The sequence below is a fragment of the Zalophus californianus genome, chromosome 10 (assembly GCF_009762305.2).
Source record: "Zalophus californianus isolate mZalCal1 chromosome 10, mZalCal1.pri.v2, whole genome shotgun sequence".
NCBI classification, from domain to species: domain Eukaryota; kingdom Metazoa; phylum Chordata; class Mammalia; order Carnivora; family Otariidae; genus Zalophus; species Zalophus californianus.
Genome location: NC_045604.1, coordinates 67086146 through 67109157, shown reverse-complemented (window position 1 = coordinate 67109157; position 23012 = coordinate 67086146). Strand labels below are relative to the sequence as shown.

Genomic DNA, 23012 nt, shown 5'->3' with positions numbered 1-23012 from the left:
GGGCTCCCTGCTCGGCGGGGAGTCTGCTTCTCCCTCTGACCCACCCCCCTCTCATGTGCTCTCTATCTCTCATTCTCTCTCTCTCTCAAATAAATAAATAAAATCTTAAAAAAAAAAAAGAAAGAAAAGAAAAATGGTGGTTTTGTGCCGGCAGGTTTGGGGTGGTTTCGTACACAATTAGGGTGGTCTTCTTCAGGTGACAGTGTGGCGACTCCCTCGGTGTCCCCATCCTCCCTTCCCACAGCATCTGCCCCTCGTCCCCACACCGCCCACAAGCTTTGGGAAAGCTGCCTTCTCTCGGGGCTCTCCAAGTGGACAGCGAGCCTGAAGACCAGCACCGGCCTCATCCAGACAGCCACAGGCTCAGGGTGGGGACATGTGGGGCTCACTTGGAGCCAGTGATCGTGGACAGGATTTTTTTTTTTAATGTTTTATTTTTAAGTGATCTCGAACTCACCATCCCGAGATCAAGAGTCATGTGCTCTTCTAGCTGAGCCAGCCAGGTGTCCCTGATGGGAACTTTTACGAAAAAAATGAGGATTCCTCCCTCTTCAGAGACAGACTCCCCTGCACACACACAGGCCCCTGCCTCCTGCAGCCAAAGAAGTGTGAGGCTCTGAGAGGCTTGGCAACCTCACTTTGACCAGCCTTAGGGTGAAAGGGGACACTGGAAACCAGATAAGAGGCAGAACACAGAACAACAACAATAAACCAGGATGCAGAAGGGGGGGCTGTGCCGCTGGATCAAACCCACCCTAAAGCCCTCTCTAAGTGACCCCAGGTGGCACGTTGTCTTCCCTTAATCAAGGAAATGGGTCAGGAGGAGGCATTTAAACTAAACAGGTTCAATAAGAATTCTAGGACTTTTGCTTCAAATGTTAGGATAAGAACATTCTTTCTCCATCAGGACGGCATTGTGCACAGACATGAGCCCTGAACTGTATCTGCTTGAGGGAAATCGATGTGGGAACGAAGCTGACGTGCAGAAGTGGGAAGAGCCAAGGGAGCAGTGGAGAGAAGTTGCCAGAACCCCGATGATGTCAGAAGCCTCTGGAAGCCCTGTCTACCTCTGCGCTGTTCAGGTAGTATGCTAATAAAGTGCCATGATTTTATTTATTTCATTATTTATTTTTTAGTTGTCGGAAATAGGTTTTATTTACTTATTTATTTTTATGTAAGCTCTGCACCCAACGTGGGGCTCAAACTCAGACCCCGAGATCAGGAGTCGCCCACTCCTCCAACTGAGCCAGCCAGGTGCCCCAGTAGGCTTTATTTTTTATTTATTTATTTTTTAAGATTTTATTTATTTACTAGAGAGAGAGAATGAGAGTGAGAGAGAGAGAGAGCATGAGAGGGGGGAGGGTCAGAGGGAGAAGCAGACTCCCCACCGAGCAGGGAGCCCGATGCGGGACTCGATCCCGGGACTCCAGGATCATGACCTGAGCGGAAGGCAGTCACTTAACCAACTGAGCCACCCAGGCGCCCCAGGCTTTATTTTTTAGAGCTGTTTTAGGTTCCCAGCAAAATTAACCAAAATGTACGGAGAGCTCCCCTACACCCCTGCCCCCACCCATTGTCTGATGTCCAGTCCGGCCCACTGTCAGCGTCCCCACCAGAGTGGGACGTCTGTTACAGTCAGTGACCCTACGGTGACATGTCACGATCGCCCAAAGTCCGTAGCTGGCATTGGGGTTTATGCTTGGTGCTGTACGTTCTGGGGATCCATCCTCCTTCTGTCACCCCAAACATTGTCATGCCCCTAGCACTCCTCTGTGCCCCCCCTCTTCATCCCCCTCCCCCAAACCCTGGCCACCACTGATCTTTTGTCTCCATGCTTTGCCTTTTCCAGAATGTCATAGAGTTGGCATCAGACTGCATGTAGCCTTTTCAGATTGGCTTCTTTAGCTTAGTAGTGTGCATTTTGGGTTCCTCCGTGTCTCTCCATGGCCAGATGGCCCCGTTCCTGTCAGCGCTGAATAGTATTCCACTGTCCGGATGGACCACAGTTTATGTATACATTCACCCACTGAAGGACGTCTTGGTTGCTTCCGAGTCTTGGTAATTATGGATAAATCTGCTATAAACATCCATGTGCAGCTTTTTGTGTGGACCTAAGCTGTCAACTTCCTCTGGGAAACACGAAAAAGTGTGATTGCTTATGTGGTAAGAGTACATTTAATTTTGTAAAGAAACTCTCCAACTGTCTTCCAACATGGCTGTACCATTTTGCATTCCCGCCAGCAATGAGTTCCTATTAGATCCACACTGTTGCCAACATTTGGTGTCACTGGTGTTTTGGATTCTGGCCATTCTAATAGGTGAGCCGTGGTATCTTGTTGTAATTTACAATTCCTACTGATGGATGATGTGGAGCATATTATCGTATGCTTAGTGGCCATCTGTGTCTCTTCTTTGGGGAGGTGTCCAAATCTTCTGCCTATTTATTAAACTGCTGACTCATTTTCTCATTGTTGAGTTGTCAGAGTTCTTTGCATATTTTGGATAACAGTCCTTTATCAGGTGTGTCTTTTGCAAATATTCTCCCCGTCCGTGGTTTCTCTTCTCGCTCACTTGATAGTGTCTGTCATAGAGCAGAGTGGGGTTTTTTTTGTTTTTAAGATTTATTTTATTTATCTTAGAGTCGGGGAGAGGGCAGAGGGCAAGGGAGAGAGAATCTCAAGCAGACTCTGCATTGAGCATGGAGGCTGGGACGGGGCTCATCCCAGGACCCGAAAATCATGACCTGAGCCGAATTCGAGAGTCGGACAGTCAATTAACTGCACCCCCCAGGTGCCCCACAGACCAGAAGCTTTTAATTTTAATGAAGTCCACCTTATTAATTATTTCTTTCGTGGATCATGCCTTTGATGCTTTAACTCAAAATCATCACCGTACCTAAGGGCAGCTAGATACTCTTCTATGGTATCTTCTAGGAATTTTATAGTTTGACTTTTAGGTCTATGATCCAGTTAGAGTTAATTTTGGTGAAGGGTGTGGGGACTGTGTCTAGAGTCCCCTTTCTGTGTGCGGATGTCCAGTTGCTCCAGCCCCATTTGTGGAAAAGCATAATTTCATTTTAGTGTTTGAATTTACCTACGGTCCTTATGCATGGGGCATGCGTTCCAAGACCCCCAGTGGACACCTGAAACTGCAGCTAGTACTGAGCCCTGCATAGACTGTTTTTTTCTCCTATACATTACATACCTATGATAAAGTTTAATTTATAAATCAAGCACAGTGGGGCGCCTGGGTGGCTCAGTCGGTGAAGCGTCTTCCTTCGGCTCAGGTCATGATCTCGGGTTCCTGAGATCAAGTCCCCACATCGGGCTCCCTGCTCAGAGGGGAGTCTGCTTCTCCCTCTCCTTCTGGTGCCCCTGCTTGTGCTGTCTCTGTGTCAAATAAATAAATAAAATCTTTAAAATATATATATAAATTAAGCACAGTGAGTGATTAACAACAATAACTAATAATAAAATAGAATGATCATTACACACTGTAATAGAAGTTATGTGACTCTGGTCTCTAGTTCTCTCTCTCTTTCAAAATATCTCATTGTCCTGTGCTACCCCCTCTTGTGATGATGTGAGTTGATACGAAGCCCACGTGGTGAGCTGACGCCTGCAGGTGACCTAGCGTTAGGCTACTGTTGACCTTCTGAGGCTGAGTCAGAAGGATCATCTGATCTGAGCTGTGGTTGGCCACAGGTCACTGAGGCCACGGAAAGTGAAACCGGGGATAAGGAGGGACTATCGTCCAGTAAAAATTGATCTTCTCACTCCTGAGAGCTTTGTCTTATGTGCAGATGTGTGTAACCATCACCATGATGGGGACGTGGAGCGGCTCCACCCCCACACCTTGCGTCCCTCATGCTTTCCCTCCCCCACAGTCATGCCTTCCTCGCGATGCCATCAACATGGGCTCACGCGGCACGTGGCTGCGCTGTCACTTGGCACAATGCCGCATCGGTGCCTGTGACATCGTCCATCACGGTTGCTGAGTGGCACTCTACGGTCCAAATCAGCTGGGTCGTGGATCCGTGCACTCGCTGGGTTGCCAGGTTTTGAGGACGGAGTAAAGTTCCCATGAGCATTGGTGCACAGGTTTTGCGTGAATGTAAATTTTCATTTCTCTGGGGTAGATGCCCAGGAATGGGTCCCTTTACTTTTTAAGGTCAGTTTATTTTTTTTACTTTTTCTTTTTTTAGATTTTATTTGAAATTATTTTTTTAAAGATTTTATTTATTTGACACAGAGAGAGAGAGAGAGAGAGAGAGATCAAGCTGGGGGAGGGGCAGAGGGAGAAGGAGACGCAGACTCCCTGCAGAGCAGGGAGCCCGATGCAGGACTCGATCGCGGGACCCCGAGATCATGACCTGAGCCGAAGGCAGACACTTAACTGACTGAGCCACCCAGGTGGCCCAAAATCTTTTTTATTTTTAAGTAATCTCTATACCCAATGTGGTGCTTGAACTCACAACTCTGAGATCAAGTGTCACATTGTCTGCTGACTAAGCCAGCCAGGAGCCCCAAAACTTTTTAAATTTCTTCAATTTTTTAAGTAAGATCTAGGCCCAATATGGGGCTTGAACTCACTATCCCAAGATCAAGAGTCACATGCTCCATCTACTGAGCCAACCAGGTACCACTTTTTTTAAGTCAGCTCTTTGGGTTTTTTTTTTGTTTGTTTCTTTGTTTTGTTTTTAAGGTTTTATTTATTTCAGACAGAGAGAGAGAGAGAGCGTGCGTGAGCCCAACTGGGGGGCGGGGGGGGGGCAGGGGGCAGAGGCAGAGAGAGAAGCAGACTCCCCAGGAGCCCAACTCGGGGCTTGAACCCAGGACCCTGGGATCATGACCTGAGCCGAAGGCAGACGTTTCACTGACTGAGCCACCCAGGCGCCCCTTTTAAGGTCAGTTTAAATTGGACTTGCTGCTGGGGCGCCTGGGTGGCTCAGATGGTTAAGCATCTGCCTTCGGCTCAGGTCATGATCCCAGGGTCCTGGGATCGAGCCCCACGTCCGGCTCCTGGCTCAGCAGGGATCCTGCTACTCCCTCTGCTCGTGCTTTGTCTCTCTCTCTCTCTGTGTGTCTCGAATGAATAAATAAAATCTTAAAAAAAATAAATTGGACTTGCTGTTACTCAAATGGAAAGCATCTGAGCAAATCCACCTGTCAGACCGCTGGGTCGGACGCACTGCCCAGGCACCATATCCTCTCCAGTCCGTAGTGGTAGGTCCATGGTGCTGTCGGCTGGGACTCCCATGACCACAGCTCACACAGTCCCTACAGGTCTGGAGGCTCTGCTGCTTGCATGCCACTTAGAAAGTTGGGGTTCCTGGGGCCCTTTGGGGGGCTCAGTTGGTAGAGCATGTGACTCTTGATCTCAGGGTCATGAGTTCAAGCCCCACGTTGGGGTTAGAGAAAGAAGAAAGAAAGAAAGAAAGGGAAAGAAAGAAAAAGAAAGAAAGAAAGGAAGGAAGAAAGAAAGAGGAGGGAGGGAGAAAGAAAGAAAGAAGGAAAAGAAGTTGGGGTTCTCGGGTAAGGTGGGGTTCCCATGTCTAGGTGTCTCCCCCACTGTGTTCCAAGCAGCCAGCCCCTGAAATACTGTCCCCTTCCTAGGCACTGACAGCAAGTGAGCGCCACGCACCTGCAGTGGGTTTGAAATACGCCCACAGATTCTTTGACGCTCCTCCCATCAGAAAGTAGAGACTGATTCCCCTGCCCTTGAGCGTCCTCAGCCCCTGGTTGTGCTGAACAGATGTGGCAGGAGAGAGGTGTGCGACTCCGAGGTAACCCCTCCCCAGAGGCCAGCTCCCAGGGCCCAAGCCCCGGGCTGGGAGAAGCCCCAGCAGCCACAGGGAAAGGCCTCGTCATGTAGGTGTTTGGCCACCGGTGCAGCTGCGGGCCCAGCCAACCCCCCGCGTGTGTGTGATGGAGCGGTCCTCGGTGATTCCAGCCACGAGCCTTTGAGTCCAGGCCCGAGCGGACACCACAGAGGTGGGACCAGCTGTCCCCACTGAGCACTGCCCAATAGCAGATTTGTGAGCACCATTGGCTCTGTCACTGGTGAACACTAAGGTCTGCGGGGTTTATTCCGCAGGAATAGACAGCTGGAGCAGGGCCCCTCCTTCCGTCCCCAGACCCTGTCCCCGGGGCCTCCCCTCCCGCTGGGCACCTGGCACAACCTGCTCAGTGACACCAGCTCTGAGAACACTAAAGCCAGAAAGGAGAAGGTGGGAATTTGTTAGTTAGGCCCCCACCACCTTCTCCCTGCTCTACGGGCAGGGCGTTCAGTTCAGCGCCCATAGAGACCACATTTGCCAGCATTCCCGGCACCTGGATATATCTGTCTGATGTGATTCCCGACAATGCAACGTGAGCCAAAGTAACGTGCGCTGTGTCCCAGCCCTGGGCGCCTGCTCTTCTAAACGCTCCCCTTTCCGTGAGCTGAGGTCCCAGCTGCAACCATACGAATGAGGATGGCCCTCTAGGAGATGGAGGGACAAGGGCATCTGGGTAGCCCCGGTCCCTGGATGACCCGTCTTGAGCCACTCCGCCCTCCTTGGCATTGGTATACACGACACAGAAACTTCTACCTGCTTTGAATGACCGGATCAGGGTTTCTTTGTGATAGCAGCTTAGCCTCGACCCAATTAACCCTGGAAGTGAGAGTCTCAAGCCCTGTGACTTAACCTTCCCTGAGCCAAGGGCACGGGAGCGCCTGGCTACTTATCTAAAATGGGACAATAAAAATACAGGCAGGAAAAACCCAACCAATATTCAGGAAATTATTCTGCTACTTATAGCAGGATGCTCATAACCGGTGCTGGCAAGGGGGCCGTGGGAAGCTGGGAGGGGCAGAGCCGGCCTTCAGATGGTGCTATGGAGGGGGGGGGGGCCTCCTGCCGGGGTGGAGACAGAGACACTAAATCAAAGGTGGGATTTGGACCATCGGGAAAGGGGCTCGGGCAGTTCAGATAAAGGAAAGAGGGGCAAAGGGCGGAAGTGGGAGAGTGCCAGATCCTCTGGAGAGACGTGGAAGAGACGGTACACAGTTCAAGGAGATGGCTACGCATTAAGCCAGTCCTTTGGGGCTTAAATTCAACACGGCAAATCCTAAAAGATTCTTTCCTATTTCTATTAGACAACTGTCTGCAAACAAATCTCTACTTGATGAGAAGCTTAAACATAATTACAGCTAGTCTATTACATGCATATTTCATCGCTTTATCAAATCCTTCAAACAACATAGCTCTTGGAGGTATAATTAACCTCTTTCCAACATTACCTCACAACAGAAGGAATGAACCATAAGCTTCAGATGGTGTTTCTAAAGACCCTCTTAGTCCGCAAGGTTTGCAGTGGCACGGAGTGGAGACTTGGGGTTGTGGTCTCAGGGAGAAAAGGTGGTGGCGCCCTGCTCACTCACCTTCCTCTGGTAACCAACTTTCTGGCCACAAGCAAGGGTATGTCCACCCAGCCCGGACCGTAGCAGTACCCCAGGCCCCAGGCCCCAGCGACTGGACCAGAGGTGGCCATGTGAGCCAGGCAGGGCAGATCAGAGTCCTTCCCTGGGATCCACACACAGAGGCAGGCAGAGACCCGCGGAGAAGAGGGATGGGCAGAGACCTAACCAGTCGAGTCCCACTTTCAATGGCCAGCAGCTCTTCCTCCAGCCCAGTGATCTGTTCCCAGGATCCCTCCCCACCATGGCGCCAATAAATCCCCCCCTGAGTTGGATTTCTGTCCCTGGCCGCCAAGAATCCCGACTCATGAAGCGTGAACCTAAATGCTGTATCTCAACAAATTTAAGATGCCCTTGACTGGGGCGCCTGGGTGGCTCCGTTGGTGAAGCGACTGCCTTCGGCTCAGGTCATGATCCTGGAGTCCCGGGATCGAGTCCCGCATCGGACTCCCTGCTCGGCGGGGAGTCTGCTTCTCCCTCTGACCCTCCCCCCTCTCATGCTCTCTCTCTCTATCTCATTCTCTCTGTCAAATAAATAAATAAATCTTAAAAAAAACAAACAATTGTCTTAAAAAAAAAAAAAGATGCCCTTGACTGTAAACTATGCTAGTATTTCGCGCACCACCGAGGAAGGGGGAAATGCTGTCGAGTAGCTGTGACAAGCCATCGACCATAAGATGCATCCTGGTTTCAGAAATAGAAAAAATGGGAAAAAAGTACTGTCTAGAACTGATAAAATGTGGTAGCCGTATGCCCTTGGACGAGTTACTGAATCTCTGGGATCCTCGGGGTCCTCATCCACAGGATGACCTGAGACACAGGATTGTGAGCATTAGAAGTAATGGACCGAAAGTATCTGCACACACGTTCTCAGTGGTGTTCTTCAAAAGAGCCCCAAATGGGAAACACCTAGATGTCCATCAGCTGGTGGATGGACAGGCAGAATGTGGTCTAGCCATGGCGTGCTGACCCAGGGCTATGCCGTGGAGGAGCCTCGAGAACATCCTGTACCGGGAAAGAAGCCAGACACGGGAGACAGCACATGGGATCATTGACCGATGTGAAATGTCCAGAAAAGACAGAAAAACGGACGAGTGCTTGCCTGAGTTAGGGAGAAAGCAGGTGTCAGGGATCTTATCCAGGTAGTGGACACTGAAATCATCACTGAGGGCTGCGCAACTGGGTAAATTCACTAAAAAGTTGCTGAGTTGACTCGAAATGAGTGAATGAGACAACATGTAAAATATGACTCAATAAAGTTTTTTTAAAGATTTTATTTATTTATTTGAGAGAGAGACACACAGCGAGAGAGGGAACACAAGCAGGGGGAGTGGGAGAGGGAGAAGCAGGCCTCCTGCTGGGCAGGGAGCCCGATGCGGGGCTCGATCCCAGGACCCTGGGATCATGACCTAAGCCGAAGGCAGATGCTTAACGACTAAGCCACGCAGGTGCCCTCAATAAAGTTATTTTTAAAAATAGTCGTCAAATGTCTATTTGGGTGGTGCTTGCAGGCCAGGTTCCTGAATCCATAAGGCTACCCCTTTCTGGGCAGTGGGGATGGGAAGGGCGCTCGTCTTTACATCCGGCTCCCCGGGGGGTACCCAGAGGAAGCGCTGCTTCTAGAAACAACTCTGGTCAGAGAAAGCAGAGAGCAGACTGGAGACCCTCCACCCTCCACCCACCGCCACCATCACACACTGACCAAGAGGTTAGTGACCTACAGGGTCTCAGATCTGGAGTCAGCTCAAACCCACAGAAATGCAAAGAAACAAGGCTGATTTCATGTCCTGCACCCCCAAGACTCTTCAGTTCAGCCAAACGGCACGTTTGTCCACTTCGCTCCTCATCCTTGGGGGGCGGGAGCCTCGAGACCTGGCCATCCATCAGCTTGTTGACCCTCAGAGTGTCGAGATGTCCAGACACTGCCAAAAACACGTGACCACAACCCCAGAAAGACACTTCTTTTTTTTTTTAAGATTTATTTATTTATTTGAGAGAGAGAGCAAGCATGAGAGAGAGAGAGAGAGAGAGAGAGAGAGAGAGCACAAGCAGGGGGGAGGGGTAGAGGGAGAAACAGACTCCCCACCGAGCAAGGAGCCCGACGTAGGATTCGATCCCAGGACCCCAGGATCACGACCTGAGCTGAAGGCAGGTGCTTAACTGACTGAGCCACCCAGGCGCCCTCCAGAAAGACACTTCTAAGAAGGCCCTCCAGCACAAGGCCGGGACTCGGCTGCGCCCTCCCTGCCTCGCCCCCACGTGAGGCCCTGCCCTCCCTTCCCTACCCCTGCCAGGCCTGCTGGACAGAAATGTGGGCTTGGGGGTCGGGGAGCCAATGGGCCCTGTGACCTGGGGCAGCCACTTTGGGAGCCACTGCACCAAGAACCTCAGGGCTCAACATCCCGGCACGGCCTCTTGGAGTGGAGCACCACTGAGCCAGTTTTCCCATCTGTAAAATGGGATAATAAGAGTTGTCTGCCTCCAGCAGGGGGTTGTTGTGCAGATTCGGTGCTTTCAATGGGAAGAGCGTGTCTATGTCTTTCCAGGTTTCCGTGGCCTTGTGTGTCCTCAGGACACGGTGACAGAAGCCAGGTAGGCAGTCAGAGGCGGGCGCGACATCCTCTGAGCAGTGCCCACGCTGGCTGGCCACGCCGGATGTTCCCGGGGCACCTGACCCAGGGAACCGCACGCTGCCCACGTCTGCTCCTCTCCCTCACCAACCCGCTCACGGCCACTCAGCTTCAGCTCCTTTTAAAGCCCGCCTCACCTCCAGAACCACCCTGTCTTCAGGCCCCAGGCCTCACGGCCCACTTGGCTCTGCTGCCGGCTGCCAGGATGGCACAGGGTGGCTGAGGGCTGACATCGAGCCTAGAACCATCCCCCTCCAGGCTCCTGGGGACCCAAACCACCCAGAGAATTGGCTTCAGATGCTGTGGCAGAGGTTGCTGGTGGCCTCCTCAGTACCCGCTGGTCCCTTCCTCCTTGGTCGCCAGCTCTCAGGTAGTTGGTGAGGGACAGGGCTGAAATCTCAGCTCCTGCCTCTCTGGCAGGTCGGGGCTGCTGTGTGGGGCTTCTGGGAAAGCTCTCTAAAGGGGGCCCACCCAACAGGGAATTGAGCCCCTTTGGTCCTCCCCACCTTCCACCTTCCAGGAACTGAGAGGCAAGGGCTGGAGCGCTGGCAGCCACCTTGTGTCACAAGGCAGCCTGGAGAGTGGAAGCCATTACTGAATGGTGAAGCCGCCATCCAATCCCGGGATCCCTGCCTCCCGACTTTGGATGTAAGAGACAGACACTCATAACTGCATTCAGATCCACTCCGTTTCACACAAGATGCGTCTTCCCAAAAACCTGCTTGGCAAATCAAACGTTCACTCATTGACTTGTACACAGAGGATCCTCAGTCCTAAACAAGTCTCCCTAAAATATTCTGTGCAAATCATATTTTTACAACTCTAGGCGCGGTTCCCCATTGACTGACTTTGTGAATCTTAGAGGTGCCTGCACTGACGCCTAACCAGAGTTGTTTGGAGGTTTTCAAATTTGTCACTCCTCCCCCAGTTGGGTAATGACTAGTAAACAACACTTGAGAGTCCCAAGGAGCCACTTGAAAGAGAAGAATCTTTTGGTAAGATCAGTGTAATTCCCACCCCTGGTGTGTTTTGTGACCTTGCATTTCTTAGAGCAGTGACCGCTGAGGGTATCTGCCCTGGAGGGTGGGGCCGGTGTCCCAGGGAAGAGGTGGCTTCAGAGGCAGGCCCTGCAGGCCCAGGGGCCCTGGGACCAGTGGGCTGGCCCAAGAGCCCCCAGTCCTCCTCGGGGAACTGCTCACCCTTGAAACCGCTGTTGAAAGCTAGGTGGGTAGGAGCCCACAGCCAGCCTCTGAGAGCAGGTGCGTGCAGGGCCTGTGAGCTGGCCTCCCTGAGTCCCTGGGGACTTTCTTCCCAGAGGCAAAAGCCTGCAGCCTCCCCAGTACATTCATGGCCTGGGGTGTTGTTAATAAGCATTTTGAAAGGGTCTGAGGTCGAGTCCGTTTAGGAAAAGTGCCTCCGCAGATCTCACCGCTCCAGGCCTTCCTGCCCCAGTCCCACTGTGAGGATGCCTGGGGGAGCCAGCGCACGGGATCCTCAGCTTCGATGGGACACACTAGGAGATGCTAGCTTAAGGCACTGCTTCTTCCAAACGACGAGCTTCATTTCGTCACAGATCACGGGGCACTGGGCTGGGCTCTGGGGAGCTCTGGTGGAGTCCTCGGGGACCTAGTTTGAGAAGGAGGGAGGGTAGCAAGGAAGGAGTAAGGCACGATGCCGGGACTCAGCACCAGCTAGAAAGTCCCGTCCAGCAGAGCAGGGTTAAGTAGACTGTGGATGTCTTAGCTGCGGGAAGGACTGGTACCCTGCACCCCGCCTCAGCACACTCCCAGAAGGGGGATGGGGGGGAGGATGGGGCAGGACTTGCCCCGTGTGGGCAGGGCGACAGACCCGCTGTGCGGTGGCCAGAAGAGGGAGTGACCCTGGCGGTGGGAAGGGGCGGGGCCGGCAGCGCCCGGGACAGGAAGGCGGGGAGAGAGGAGAGGAGCGGAGAGGAGGGGGGAGAGGAGGGGGGAGGGGAGGAGGAAGGGAGGGCCCTGGGGTACACAGGAAGCAAAGGAGGGAAGCTTCTTCCCTCCTTCCTGGCTCCTGCTTCCAAGTCTCGTAATAAAAGGAGGAGTTCTGGGGGACAGGGGCGGCGGGGCGTTGGGGGGGGGGCGCCTGGTGGGCTCAGTCAGTTGAGCCTGGGACTCTTGATCTCCGGGCTGTAAGTTCTAGCCAGTCCCTCCTTGGGTGTAGAGATTATTTAAAAATAAAATCTTTTTTTTTTTTTTAAGATTTTATTTCTTTGAGAGAGAGAGCGAGAGCACAAGCTGGGGGAGGGGCAGAGGCAGAGGGAGAAGCAGATTCCCCGCGGATCAGGGAGCTGATATGGGGCTCCATCCCAGGACCCTGGGATCACGACCTGAGCCGAAGGCAGGCGCTTAGCGACTGAGCCAGCCAGACGTCTCCCTTAAAAATAAAATCATAAGGAAAAAACAAAGAGTGGGCAGGCAGGATTGCGAGCTGGGCGCACCTACCTAGAGGCTTCAGGGCAGTACCGGCTCCCTCTGCTACCTCAGCCGCCTGCCGGGCTCGGGTCCGTGCGCTCCTCCTCCCCTCTAGTACCTATGGAAGCTTCTGGGCCCCACCAAGCAAGGCCTCTGCTCCCCACCCACTCAAGGACTTGGCTCCAGCCGCTCTCCCCTCTCCTCTGGCCATCCCGGTCAGCAGGGACGGGGCTGCCACTTCCTCCAGCTGAAAAAGGGCCCCTCCACAGCTACCCTTCTCCTCTCCCTTTACAGCGAAATCTGGTGTCTGCGCCCCCTCCCTTCTCTCGTGGACCCTCCACCATCAGGCTTTGCCCTCCCGGCACCTCCAAAACTGCGCTCTTGCCGGGGGCCTGGGGGGCCCAGTTGGTTGGGTGACTGCCTTCAGCTCAGGTCATGATCCTGGAGTCCCGGGATCGAGTCCCGCTTCGGGCTCCCTGTTCAGCAGGGAGTCTGCTTCTCCCTCTGACCCTCCCCGGCTTCATGCTCTCTCTATCTCATTCTCTCTCTCAAGTAAATAAATAAAATCTTTAAAACAAAAAACACAAAAAAAACCCCTGCGCTCTTGCCAATGTCCCCAGTGATAGCCTGTCTCCTTATTGACCTTGCAGCAACACACTCGACGGGAGGATCACTCCCTCCTCCTGGTGTGGCTTGTGGGATGCCACACTTGCCTCTCTGCTCCTTCCAGGCTTTCTGCCCGTCACTCCCCAGCTCACTGGTTTCTGTGTTAGGGGGTGTCTCTGGCTCAATCCATCCGTGGGCCCCCTCTCTTCTCTCTCTGGAGTCCTTCCCTGGATGGGCACCATCCAACACAAGTACAATGAAATACTACACAGCCATCAAAAAGGATGAAATCTTGCCCTTTGCAACAAGGTCGTTGGAACTAGAGGGTATTGTGCTAAGAGAAATAAGTCAATCAATGATCACTATCACAATTATCATATGGCATCATTGATATGTGGAATTTCAACAAAACAGAGGATCATAAGGGAAGAGAGGAAACAATAAAACAAGACAAAATCAGAGAGGCAGACAAACCATAGAGACTCTTCATCATAGGAAACAAACTGAGGGTTGCTGGAGGGGTGGGGGTGGGGGGCTGGGGTAACTGGGTGGTGGGCCTGAAGGAGGGCACGTGATGGAATGAGCACTGCATGTTGTATAAGACTGATGAATCACTGACCTTTACCTCTGAAAGCAATAATACATTCTATGTTAATTGAATTTAAATTAAAATTTAAAAAATAAAAAAAATTTTCTAGTAGACATTTTTAAAAGTAAAAAAGAAACAGCTGAAATTATTTTAATAATATATTTATTAACCCTACATAGCCCAAACAGTATTGTTTATTTTCTCCTTCTTTTTCTTTTTTTTAAGATTTTATTTATTTATTTGTCAGAGAGAGAGAGAGCACAGGAGGGGGAGTGGTAGGGAGGGGCAGAGGGAGAAGCAGGCTCCCCTCAGAGCAAGGAGCCCAACACGGGGCTCAATCCCAGGACCCCAAGATCATAACCTGAGCTGAAGGCAGACGCTTAACTGACTGAGCCACCCAGGCATCCCCAAATAGTATCATTTAGACATATATTCAATGCAAAAATTATTAATGAGATATTTTACATTTTTGTAGTAGATCTTCAAAATCCCGTGTGTATCTAACACCTACACCATCTCTCAATGTGGACACTAAATTTTAATTGGAAGTTTTCTTTCCTTTCCTTTTTTTTTTTTTTTAAGTAATCTCTACACCCAAGGCAGGGTTGGAACTTAAGACCCAGAGATCAGGGGCGCCTGGGTGGCTCAGTCGGTTAAGCATCTGCCTTTGACTCAGGTCATGATCCTGGGGTCCTGGGAGCGGGGGTCCCTGCTCAGCAGGGAGTCGGCTTCTCCCTCTCCCTGTCCTATCTGTTTGTGCTCTCTCTCTCTCAGAGAAATCAATCAATCAATCTTAAAAAAAAAAAAAAAGACCCTGGGGCACCTGGGTGGCTCAGGGGTTAAATGTCTACCTTCCCTTCGGGTTATGATCCCAGGGTCCTGGGATCGAGCCCTGCATCCGGCTCCCTGCTCAGCAGGAAGCCTGCTTCTCCCTCTCCAACTTCCCCTGCTTGTGTTCCTTCTCTCGCTGTGTCTCTGTCAAATGAATAAATAAAATCTTAAAAAAAATAAAAGAGCCTGAGATAAGGAGTGTCACGTGCTCTTCTGACTGAGGCAGCCAGGGACGCGGGGTCAGTGGAAATTCTTGATCTGTATTTAGATTTCATAAACTCTACAGTTGAAAAAGTAGATTTACACATGCAAGTGTTTCCACACGCACACATTTTCCAGTAACCGACTCATGTTATCAGGTTTTAAAAATTAAATTAAAATGAAATCTTTGGTTCTTTGGTTGCACTATGTCCACTGATTTCAAGTGCTCGGTAGCCACCCGTGGCTGACGGCTACCGCACCGGAGTGCACAGAGCCAGGTCATCCCGGGAAATTGTGGCTGTCTCTGCTGGGGACTTCCCCGTATTTCTCTGCAGCCCGCGCATCTCTGCACTGCAGACCTGTCTGACCGCTGCCTACTCACCCCTGCACTTGGATGTCTAATGCGTGCCTCAAACCTAGCCTGTTCAAAACCCCCGAACTAGCAAGGCCAGTTTTCTCGGTCTCGGTTATTGGCGCCAACTCTCTTCCCGTTGCTCACGCCAAAACCTTACTCCTCTCCTTGCCTCCTTTCTCTCTCTCCTACCTCCCCTCTGGCCTGACAACCCGTCCGTCTTCCCTTCAGGATATTTCCAGGCTCCCACCACGCCTCCCGGCCCCGGCCCCGGCCACGCCCCACCAGCTCTGCGGGATGAGGGTTCGTCCAGAGCATCTCCTGTCTGCCCCGGCAGCTCCTGGCCCTGCAGCAGCAGCTAGCCAGTCCCCGCTCAGAGTGCTGCTGGGGAAAGAAGTCACACTGGTCCCTCCTCTGTTCAGAACCCTGCAGGGCTCCCACCTCCCCCAGGGCAGGAGCCCGAGTCCCTACGACGGCGCTCGAGGCCCTCCAACAAGCGACCCCACCGCTCCTGCCTCCCAGGCACCTCCTCCTGTGGCCGCAGCCACACCGGCCCCCTGGCTGCCCCGGAGCTCAGAAGGCCGCCAGACTCAGCCCGGCCTCAAAACTCCCTGTCGCCTTCCCAGTCACCCAACAAACCCCACCTCCCCTGCCCATTTCGTCTTTTCGTCTCCTGCTTCCCGGCCGTTTTTGTTTTTTGTTTTCCTTAGCCCTGATCACTACTGAACATGTTCTGCGTTCTACTGATGCTATTCCGTGTCTTCCATTACGGTGTAAGCTCCAGGAGGACTGGGGTGTGTGTGTGTGTGTGTGTGTGTTTGCTGCTCGATCCGTGTGTGTGTGTGTGTGTGTGTTTGCTGCTCGATCCCCAGTGCCCAGAATGGTGCCTGGAGCCTTAAGGCCTTGCATCCATGTTTCACGTGAACGAATGAATGACTTCCAGGCAGGGAGAAAAGTCGGAGCAAATCCAGGGGCACTGCTACCTTCAGAAGCCTGAAGCTGGGGCGCTGGCCGGGCCGAGCCACCCCCGGGGCCGCGCGGACCCTGCTCTCTGCGGGCGGGCGGCGGGTGCGGGAGCCTCAGCGCCCCGGAGAGCCGCGGGTCTGGAGCCGGACAGGCTGCGGAAAAGGCAGAGGCGGCTCGGCTTCCTCCCGGGCCAGGGAATCCCGGCCGATCCCGGGCTCCGGGAACTCGGAAAAAGCAGAGCGCGTCTTTAAACGCCAGTGGTGGGGGGGTTGTTTTGAGGACCCTGAATGACGCACGGCCCCTCCGGCGGGCGCGGAGGGCAGGCGGGGCTTTGTCCCAGGAGGAGCAACCGCGTACCCCGCCCGCGCGCGTCGCCGGCCCGCCCGGGCGCCCCTCGCCGTCCCCCGCCCCGCGGGACCGCCGCCCGCGACCCGGGCCCAGGCGGCCGGGCCGGGGGCGGCGAGGCTGGGGCGGGCGGCCGAGGTCGCGCAGCGGCGCCTGCATCCGCTCGGTCTTCCATCATCCCGCCCGCGGGCCTCGGGGGCAGTGCAGGCCGAGCTGCGGCCGTTCCGAGCCGGGCGCGCGGCCCCCAAAGCCCCGGGAGCGCGAGGCCAAAAAGGCGGACGCGGGATGGGGGAAGGCGCGGGACCGGACGGAGATGGAGGGCGCTGCGAGGCCCGGGAGGCGGGAGCGGGGCCGGGGGAGGGGGGCGCGGAGCCGGAGGAGGAGGGAGAGGGGCCGGGGAGGCGGGAGCGGGGCCCGGGCGGTGCTTACAAAGAAGCACCCCTTCCGGGGCGCCCGGGAGCCGCCACAGGCTCCCCACCCCCCGGCCGCCTGACCCCGGAGCGGCCCAGTATTTATTTATCCTGGCGGAGGGAGGCGGGGCCTCTGGGGGAAGAAAATCTTTCCCGGAAGTTTGTACCTATGAATACTTGCTGCCTGCAGCGCGGGGGGCCTGGGACCGCGGGACCCGCGTGGGGCGGGAGAGAGGGGCCCCGGGGCTGCGACGAGAGCGGGGGTGGCGGAGAGGGCCCCTGGGCCCCCAGCTGTGGGCGGTCAGCGGGCGGGGGCGCAGGTTCGGCGGCGCGGGGAGCCCCATCCAGGAAGGACGGACCGCGTTCTCGGCGACGGTGAGGCCCAGAGCCAGGACGAGGTCCGGACGCCCGTCCCGACCTTGATGCAGCCACACGACGGGAGGGCGCTGCAGCAGAAACTTGACCTTTCAAAGCTCGCGTGCCCCTCCCAACCACCTTGCGAGCTTATCTCCAGCTCCAATCTACAGAGGTGGAAAATGGAGCTCAGAGAAGCCAAGTAAGCTGCCCGAGGTCACAGCGCCGCTGCCCAAGCGAGGTCCCAGATTTTCGACATATGCCTTGCAAGACAGGGTCCCTTGGAAGTCGGTGCAACAGTATGCTTCCCACAGTGTCAGCCAAGAGAATCGCCCCCTAAAGGGCGACCACGGGAACGGGGGACCGGCAGCCCGCACGCGGCCCCGCGGAGCTGGCGGTTTGGGTGGTGCCCTCGGTCACCGCAGAGATGCCTGCTCAGGCTTTCAGCCAATCCCACATCTGGAGCACTGATCATTTTGCCAACTTGATTTGCAACACCCCTCCGGTGCATAGGTAGGTGAGATTTGAAGTAGTTGACATAGCCACCTCTGGAGTGTGGGTTCCCGACAAGGACGCTTCCGATGCTAACGGACTGTCCCCAGGGTGAAAAAAGTCAACACACCGTCTCTTCCCCGGTATTGTGAAGGCAGTCCTGGACACAGGGCATCCCTCCCGCCCAGGAGTATCAGCCCCACCTGCTCGGGGACTCTACCACTCGGTGTGGAGGTAGGTCCCTACTCCAGGGCTAAACTCGGAAGCACTTGGACAAAGGGAAGTTGGTCTCATGAACCTTCACACTGTAGTCGCCAGGATCCCCTCCCCCGTCTCCCTCTGACCCCCTCCTGGGCCACCCACGTTTTCCCCCCGGGTGGCTGGAGGGCCAGAGAGAAGGATGTGGCATTTTATAAGATGGGACTTGCTGACAAGAAACTTCCCCGACCGGCTCTCCAAGGAAAGTCCCCAACCGAGCGCTCGCGCATGGAGAGCTGGCTGCCACATCTGTCCCCACCCCGGTCGCCAGGCTTGCTGATCATTGGGGGATTCTCAGCCCTCTGCTGGCTACCCTCAGAAGGGGAGGCTTTTTGGAAGCTTAAGTCCTCAAGCATGGCTGCCTCCCGGGAGCTTTCTTTCCCTGGCCTGAGCCATACCCCAAGAGCCCTGCTTCCGTTCGCATTCATGCTGCCCAGGGTTCGGGGACGGGGGTCTGTGAAACAAATGCCCCCCCCAGCTTGGTGGGGGGGGCAGGCCTGCCATCTGCCTTCACTTTTGGCTGCAGAAAGCCCGCCAGGCTGCCGCGTGCAGGGGCCTGACTGGTAGCATCAGCTATTCTAATGCAGAGTTAGGCACACAATCCTTGCTAAAAATAAATACAAAGGAAAACCCCAAAGTAGCTAAGCTTATTTCAGTACCTTTTATTTTTCTTGTTCCTGGTTCTTTTGTCTTCCCCTTGCAAGTTTGGAGCCCTGTGTGAAACACAGGGCCCACCCTGAGTGTTGTCAGGGCTCCCACCCAGGTCCCTCAGACGCACTGCCCAAACTTGATCATGGGTGGGAGCAGTTGGAGGGAAGAGAAGAAAGAAGATCCAACAGCCATTTCTTTGAGTGCAATTTGATGGCGTCACTTCTGAGACATGATAACTAAAAGGAGCTGGGGGTGATGGGCCCTATTCCCACTGCCCCCCTCCAGCTCTGCAGGAGGGAATGGATGTTTGCAAAACACCTTCTTTTTTTCTTTTTAGGATTTTATTTATTTATTTGAAAGAGAGAGCATGAGCAGGGGCCAGGAGGGCAGGGGCAGAGGCAGAGGGAGAAGCAGAATCTCTACTGAGCGAGGAGCCTGACATGGGGCTCGATCCTGGGACTCTGAGACCATGACCTGAGCTGAAGGCAGACTCTTCACCGCCTGAGCCACCCAGGCGCTCCTGCAAAGCACCTTAAGAAATGGCTATCAGAATGCCCTCCTCTGGGGACAGAACAATCCGAGTACCTTTGGGCCCCGAGGGCAACACTGCTTACCTTTTCAGAAAGGAAGTGCAGGGGAGGAAATTTTTTCCCTCGCTCCTCCTAGGCTCTTTGGCTGGTCTAGTAATAAAACTGACATAAGATAGATTAACAGGAGAAAAACAAATTTAATTACATATGGACAGGGGCCCCTTGAGGCTTCTACGCATTCCAGAGCAGAGGAAGGGGATGGGAGCTGTGCTCTAGATGGAGGACAGTGATTCACGGTGCAAGAGAGCAGGTGTTTGGTAATTGGGTCATTGCCCTCTTTTGGGGCCAGGCCCCCTATCTAAAAGTTTTCAGGTAGTGAAGGGAGAGGTAAAACTTTTTCTTGAGTGTGCTGGGTTTTAATTGCCTTCCGCTCAAAATAATCGACATATCGCCCGCACAGGCTCAGCCTTTAAGGGCCACCAGTGGGGACGACCGTTGAGCATGCTAGGAGGCCGTTGCTTTCCCGAGGGGCTCTCTTCCAGGCTCGGTCCGGTGTCAGCACGGCCCGAGGAAATCAGCGAGAACTTGCCCACCAGAAAAACATGAAGAAATCCCAGGAAATTAGCAAGGGAAAAGGAAAAGAGGATAGCTTGACCACCTCTCAGAGAAAGCAGAGAGACTCTGAGATAATGCAACAAAAGCAGAAGGCAGCTAATGAGAAGAAGTCTATGCAGACGAGAGAAAAATGATGACTATTCGGAAAAACCTGGGTGTTATTGCTAACTAGGTGTATCATAAGCTCTAAGGTCAAAATTTTGTGGAGCAGTCATATGTTATATCCTTATAAAACTATTTTAAACTTTACCTTTCAGCTTGACTTAGTGTAATGTTTCAGAACCATTCTTCAAAGAAAAAAGACTAACCACTCATGTGAAAAAAAAATAATCAACATACCAAGTTTACATATTTTGGGGTCATGTATTTTGCTCCCCATCAGAAGCAAAGGGGGCAGACAACTTTGGGGGTATCCACTGTTCAATTAATTTGTGGTTCTAATGCCGTGGTGGCCGACGTAAGTAAGCAAACCAAATCCAAGTCTCTAAATGCCTCAAGGTCATGAAATCAAAGCGAGAGCGACAATCACAAAGCCAACCAGGCTTAAGCCATAGCCAAGTAAATGATTTCCCGTCTTTGCTCTGCACTTTCTCTAAGTCCTGCCCCCAGCTCCTGGCAGAGCGCTCTAACCACTTCCTGCTTGGTGCTGTGCCAGTCCAAACAATTTTTGCTCAAATAAATTCTTAAAAATGCCTCTTTTTTTTTTTTTTTTTAAAACACAACCTCACAACCTGGACAAGAATCAACGACCTTTTTATTTTTCTGGGGACTAAGCCTCATCCAAATGGGGCCAAGGAGGTAGTTTCTTTTTTTTTTTTTTTAATTTTATTTATTTATTTGAGAGAGAGAGAATGAGAGATAGCACGAGAGGGAAGAGGGTCAGAGGGAGAAGCAGACTCCCTGCTGAGCAGGGAGCCCGATGTGGGACTCGATCCCGGGACTCCAGGATCATGACCTGAGCCGAAGGCAGTTGCTTAACCAACTGAGCCACCCAGGCACCAGGAGATAGTTTCTACCTGGTATGTCATTGTCCATTTTTTCTGCCCCCATCCCCATCCCCCTCTGCCTGCCCTGAGCACTGCCCCCCCGCCTCCCCCTCTCACTTCCCCAAGGTCCATAGGATCCGGGTGGACCCTTGGCATGATCAGGGCCTCTTTCCTGGAAATTGGCACAGGGAAAGGGAGGGAAGGAAAGAGACAAAGTCCAACATCAGGGCCTCTCAGTGAGTTTCTGTTCACTCCTTTCTTTTCAGAATATGGGTCATAATGATGTGGGAAACAGAGGCAGAAGAAAAACGATTAAATTTCCTTACTACCTACAGCCCATTTTGACAAGTCCTTGAAACAGGCAGAGTGGCCTTCCCGTAGGGACTCAACTGCCTCGATGTTAATACTTCGCTAAGGGCAAAGGGCAACCTTAGCCCGACCCCCCACACCCCCACCCCAGGATCCTGTAAGTCTACTTTAATGTATAAAAATTCTTTTGGAAATTTCCTTTATCTCTAAACCCCCCAAGATACATGTTGGCAATCATCCCCCAAGCATGTGGCCCACCGATACACATGTGAAGGGTCTCATGATTCAGGTTTTATTAGACGGTAATAAATGACATTTCCCAACAATAGCTAGCCCCCTCAAGGTCCTGGAAACGTTGCTTCCAAATTCCTTAGAGACTTATGGTATCCCTAGCCCCCTCCCAACTTGAAAGTAATAAAATGGGCCACCACTCACGACCCCAGTGCCGCTCTTTCTGCCCACGGGTCCTGTCCCTGAGCTTTAATTAAACTACCTTTTTGCACCAAAGACATCTCAAGAATTCTTTCTTGGCCGTCTGCTTCAAACCCTGACATCTTTCCTACATCATATGGTGCCCAAACATGGGGCTTTGAGTCCAGAGTCTCATCTGGACTCTGAGTCACGGCGCAAACTTGGTGGGTACTTTCTCTCCTCTTCCTTTACTTTCATTCCAGGGGCCAGTCAAGGAGTATGGTGTTATTGGAACACTTTCATGGCCATTGCTCAGGCTCCAATCCTCTAGCCCATGGCTGGTCTATGGGGAGGAGAAAGCCTGCCTTTTGACTGGAAGTTAGTACCCTGGCGGGGATGGTAATTAGACCCAGAAACTTCATGCCCTCTCTTTGTTCCTGTCCTTATACAAACTTGTCTGTCTGGGCACGGGACAGCCACCTAAGTCACCAGGACGGCTACCAATCTTAAGACTCCCGTGTGAGGTTTCCTCCTGATTGATCTAATGTGATCCCCTCCACATCCCTGGTCTAGCCACTTCTGGCCACAGGACCTCCACTGGAGCTGGTCAAAACCAGTACCCGATGGAATTAAAATCCCGCTGGGAACCGTTTCCCAAGGAAATTGGCTGTAAGGACCCCATGTGTTGGAATGTTGCTTAAACCATGAAGGATTTCTATCTTTACTGTTTTCCATCAACCTCCTCTACTAACTACTTAAACTATAAAATTCGGTCATTTCCCCTTGTAAAAATTTTCTAGTGTTTTCCATCGGTTAAAAATGGCAGGGCATAGGACGGCCTGGCCCGGTATTTCAGTCCATTCACCAGGCACCTATCAGCAGCCTAGGGTGAGATGGGGAAGGGGAGGGACACTGGCATCCCTCTGGGGTCTTTTGCGGAACTTCCTTCACAGGAAGGCAGGATGGTGATCAATAGCGATTTCTTGTTTGAGGGATGGCTCTGGTCACTTTGACACCTGGAATCTCTGACATATCCTGCATGGGACGCCCCCCGGGAGTTGGGGGGGATTTGGTAATGGACCTTCTTTACTTTACTGGGAGCATGGCCTCAGTAGGCTTCTTCTTCGGTTCCCAAGGACTCTTCCTTTTAACCCCCTGGAAACAACTTGGATTGCAAAATTTAGGAAAGGGCTTATCTCCTGTAACACTGCATGGCCTCAGTAGGATCTGTCAGATCTCTTCTGCCTGTTTCCCACATCAATACTTGCCTGTTTCTTCGCATGTCTCATAATTTTTTTCAAAGATTTTTTTTTTTTTAAGTAATCTCTAGGGAAGCCTGGGTGGCTCAGTCAGTTAAGCGTATGCCTTTGGCTCAGGTCATGATCCGGGGTCCTGGGACCAGGTCCCGCGTTGGGCTCCTTGCTCAGCAGGGAGTCTGCTTCTCCCCCTCCCTCTGCTGCTCCCCCTGCTCGTGTGCTCTCTCTCTCTCTGACAAATAAATAAATAAATCTTAAAAAAAAGTAATCTCTACACCCAATATGGGGCTCGAACTCATAACCCTGAGATCA

General features: G+C 52.9%; 1 protein-coding gene across 1 annotated transcript; it reads left to right on the top strand.

The window, feature by feature from the left end:
- The first annotated feature begins 18735 nt into the window (after nt 1–18735).
- LOC113932581 (small EDRK-rich factor 1-like) lies at nt 18736–20539 on the top strand. Its single transcript, XM_035722201.1, has 2 exons — nt 18736–18739; nt 19607–20539. Exons 1-2 carry the CDS (start codon nt 18736–18738, stop codon nt 19870–19872), a joined length of 270 nt encoding a protein of 89 aa, XP_035578094.1. The 3' UTR covers nt 19873–20539.
- The last annotated feature ends 2473 nt before the right edge of the window (nt 20540–23012 follow it).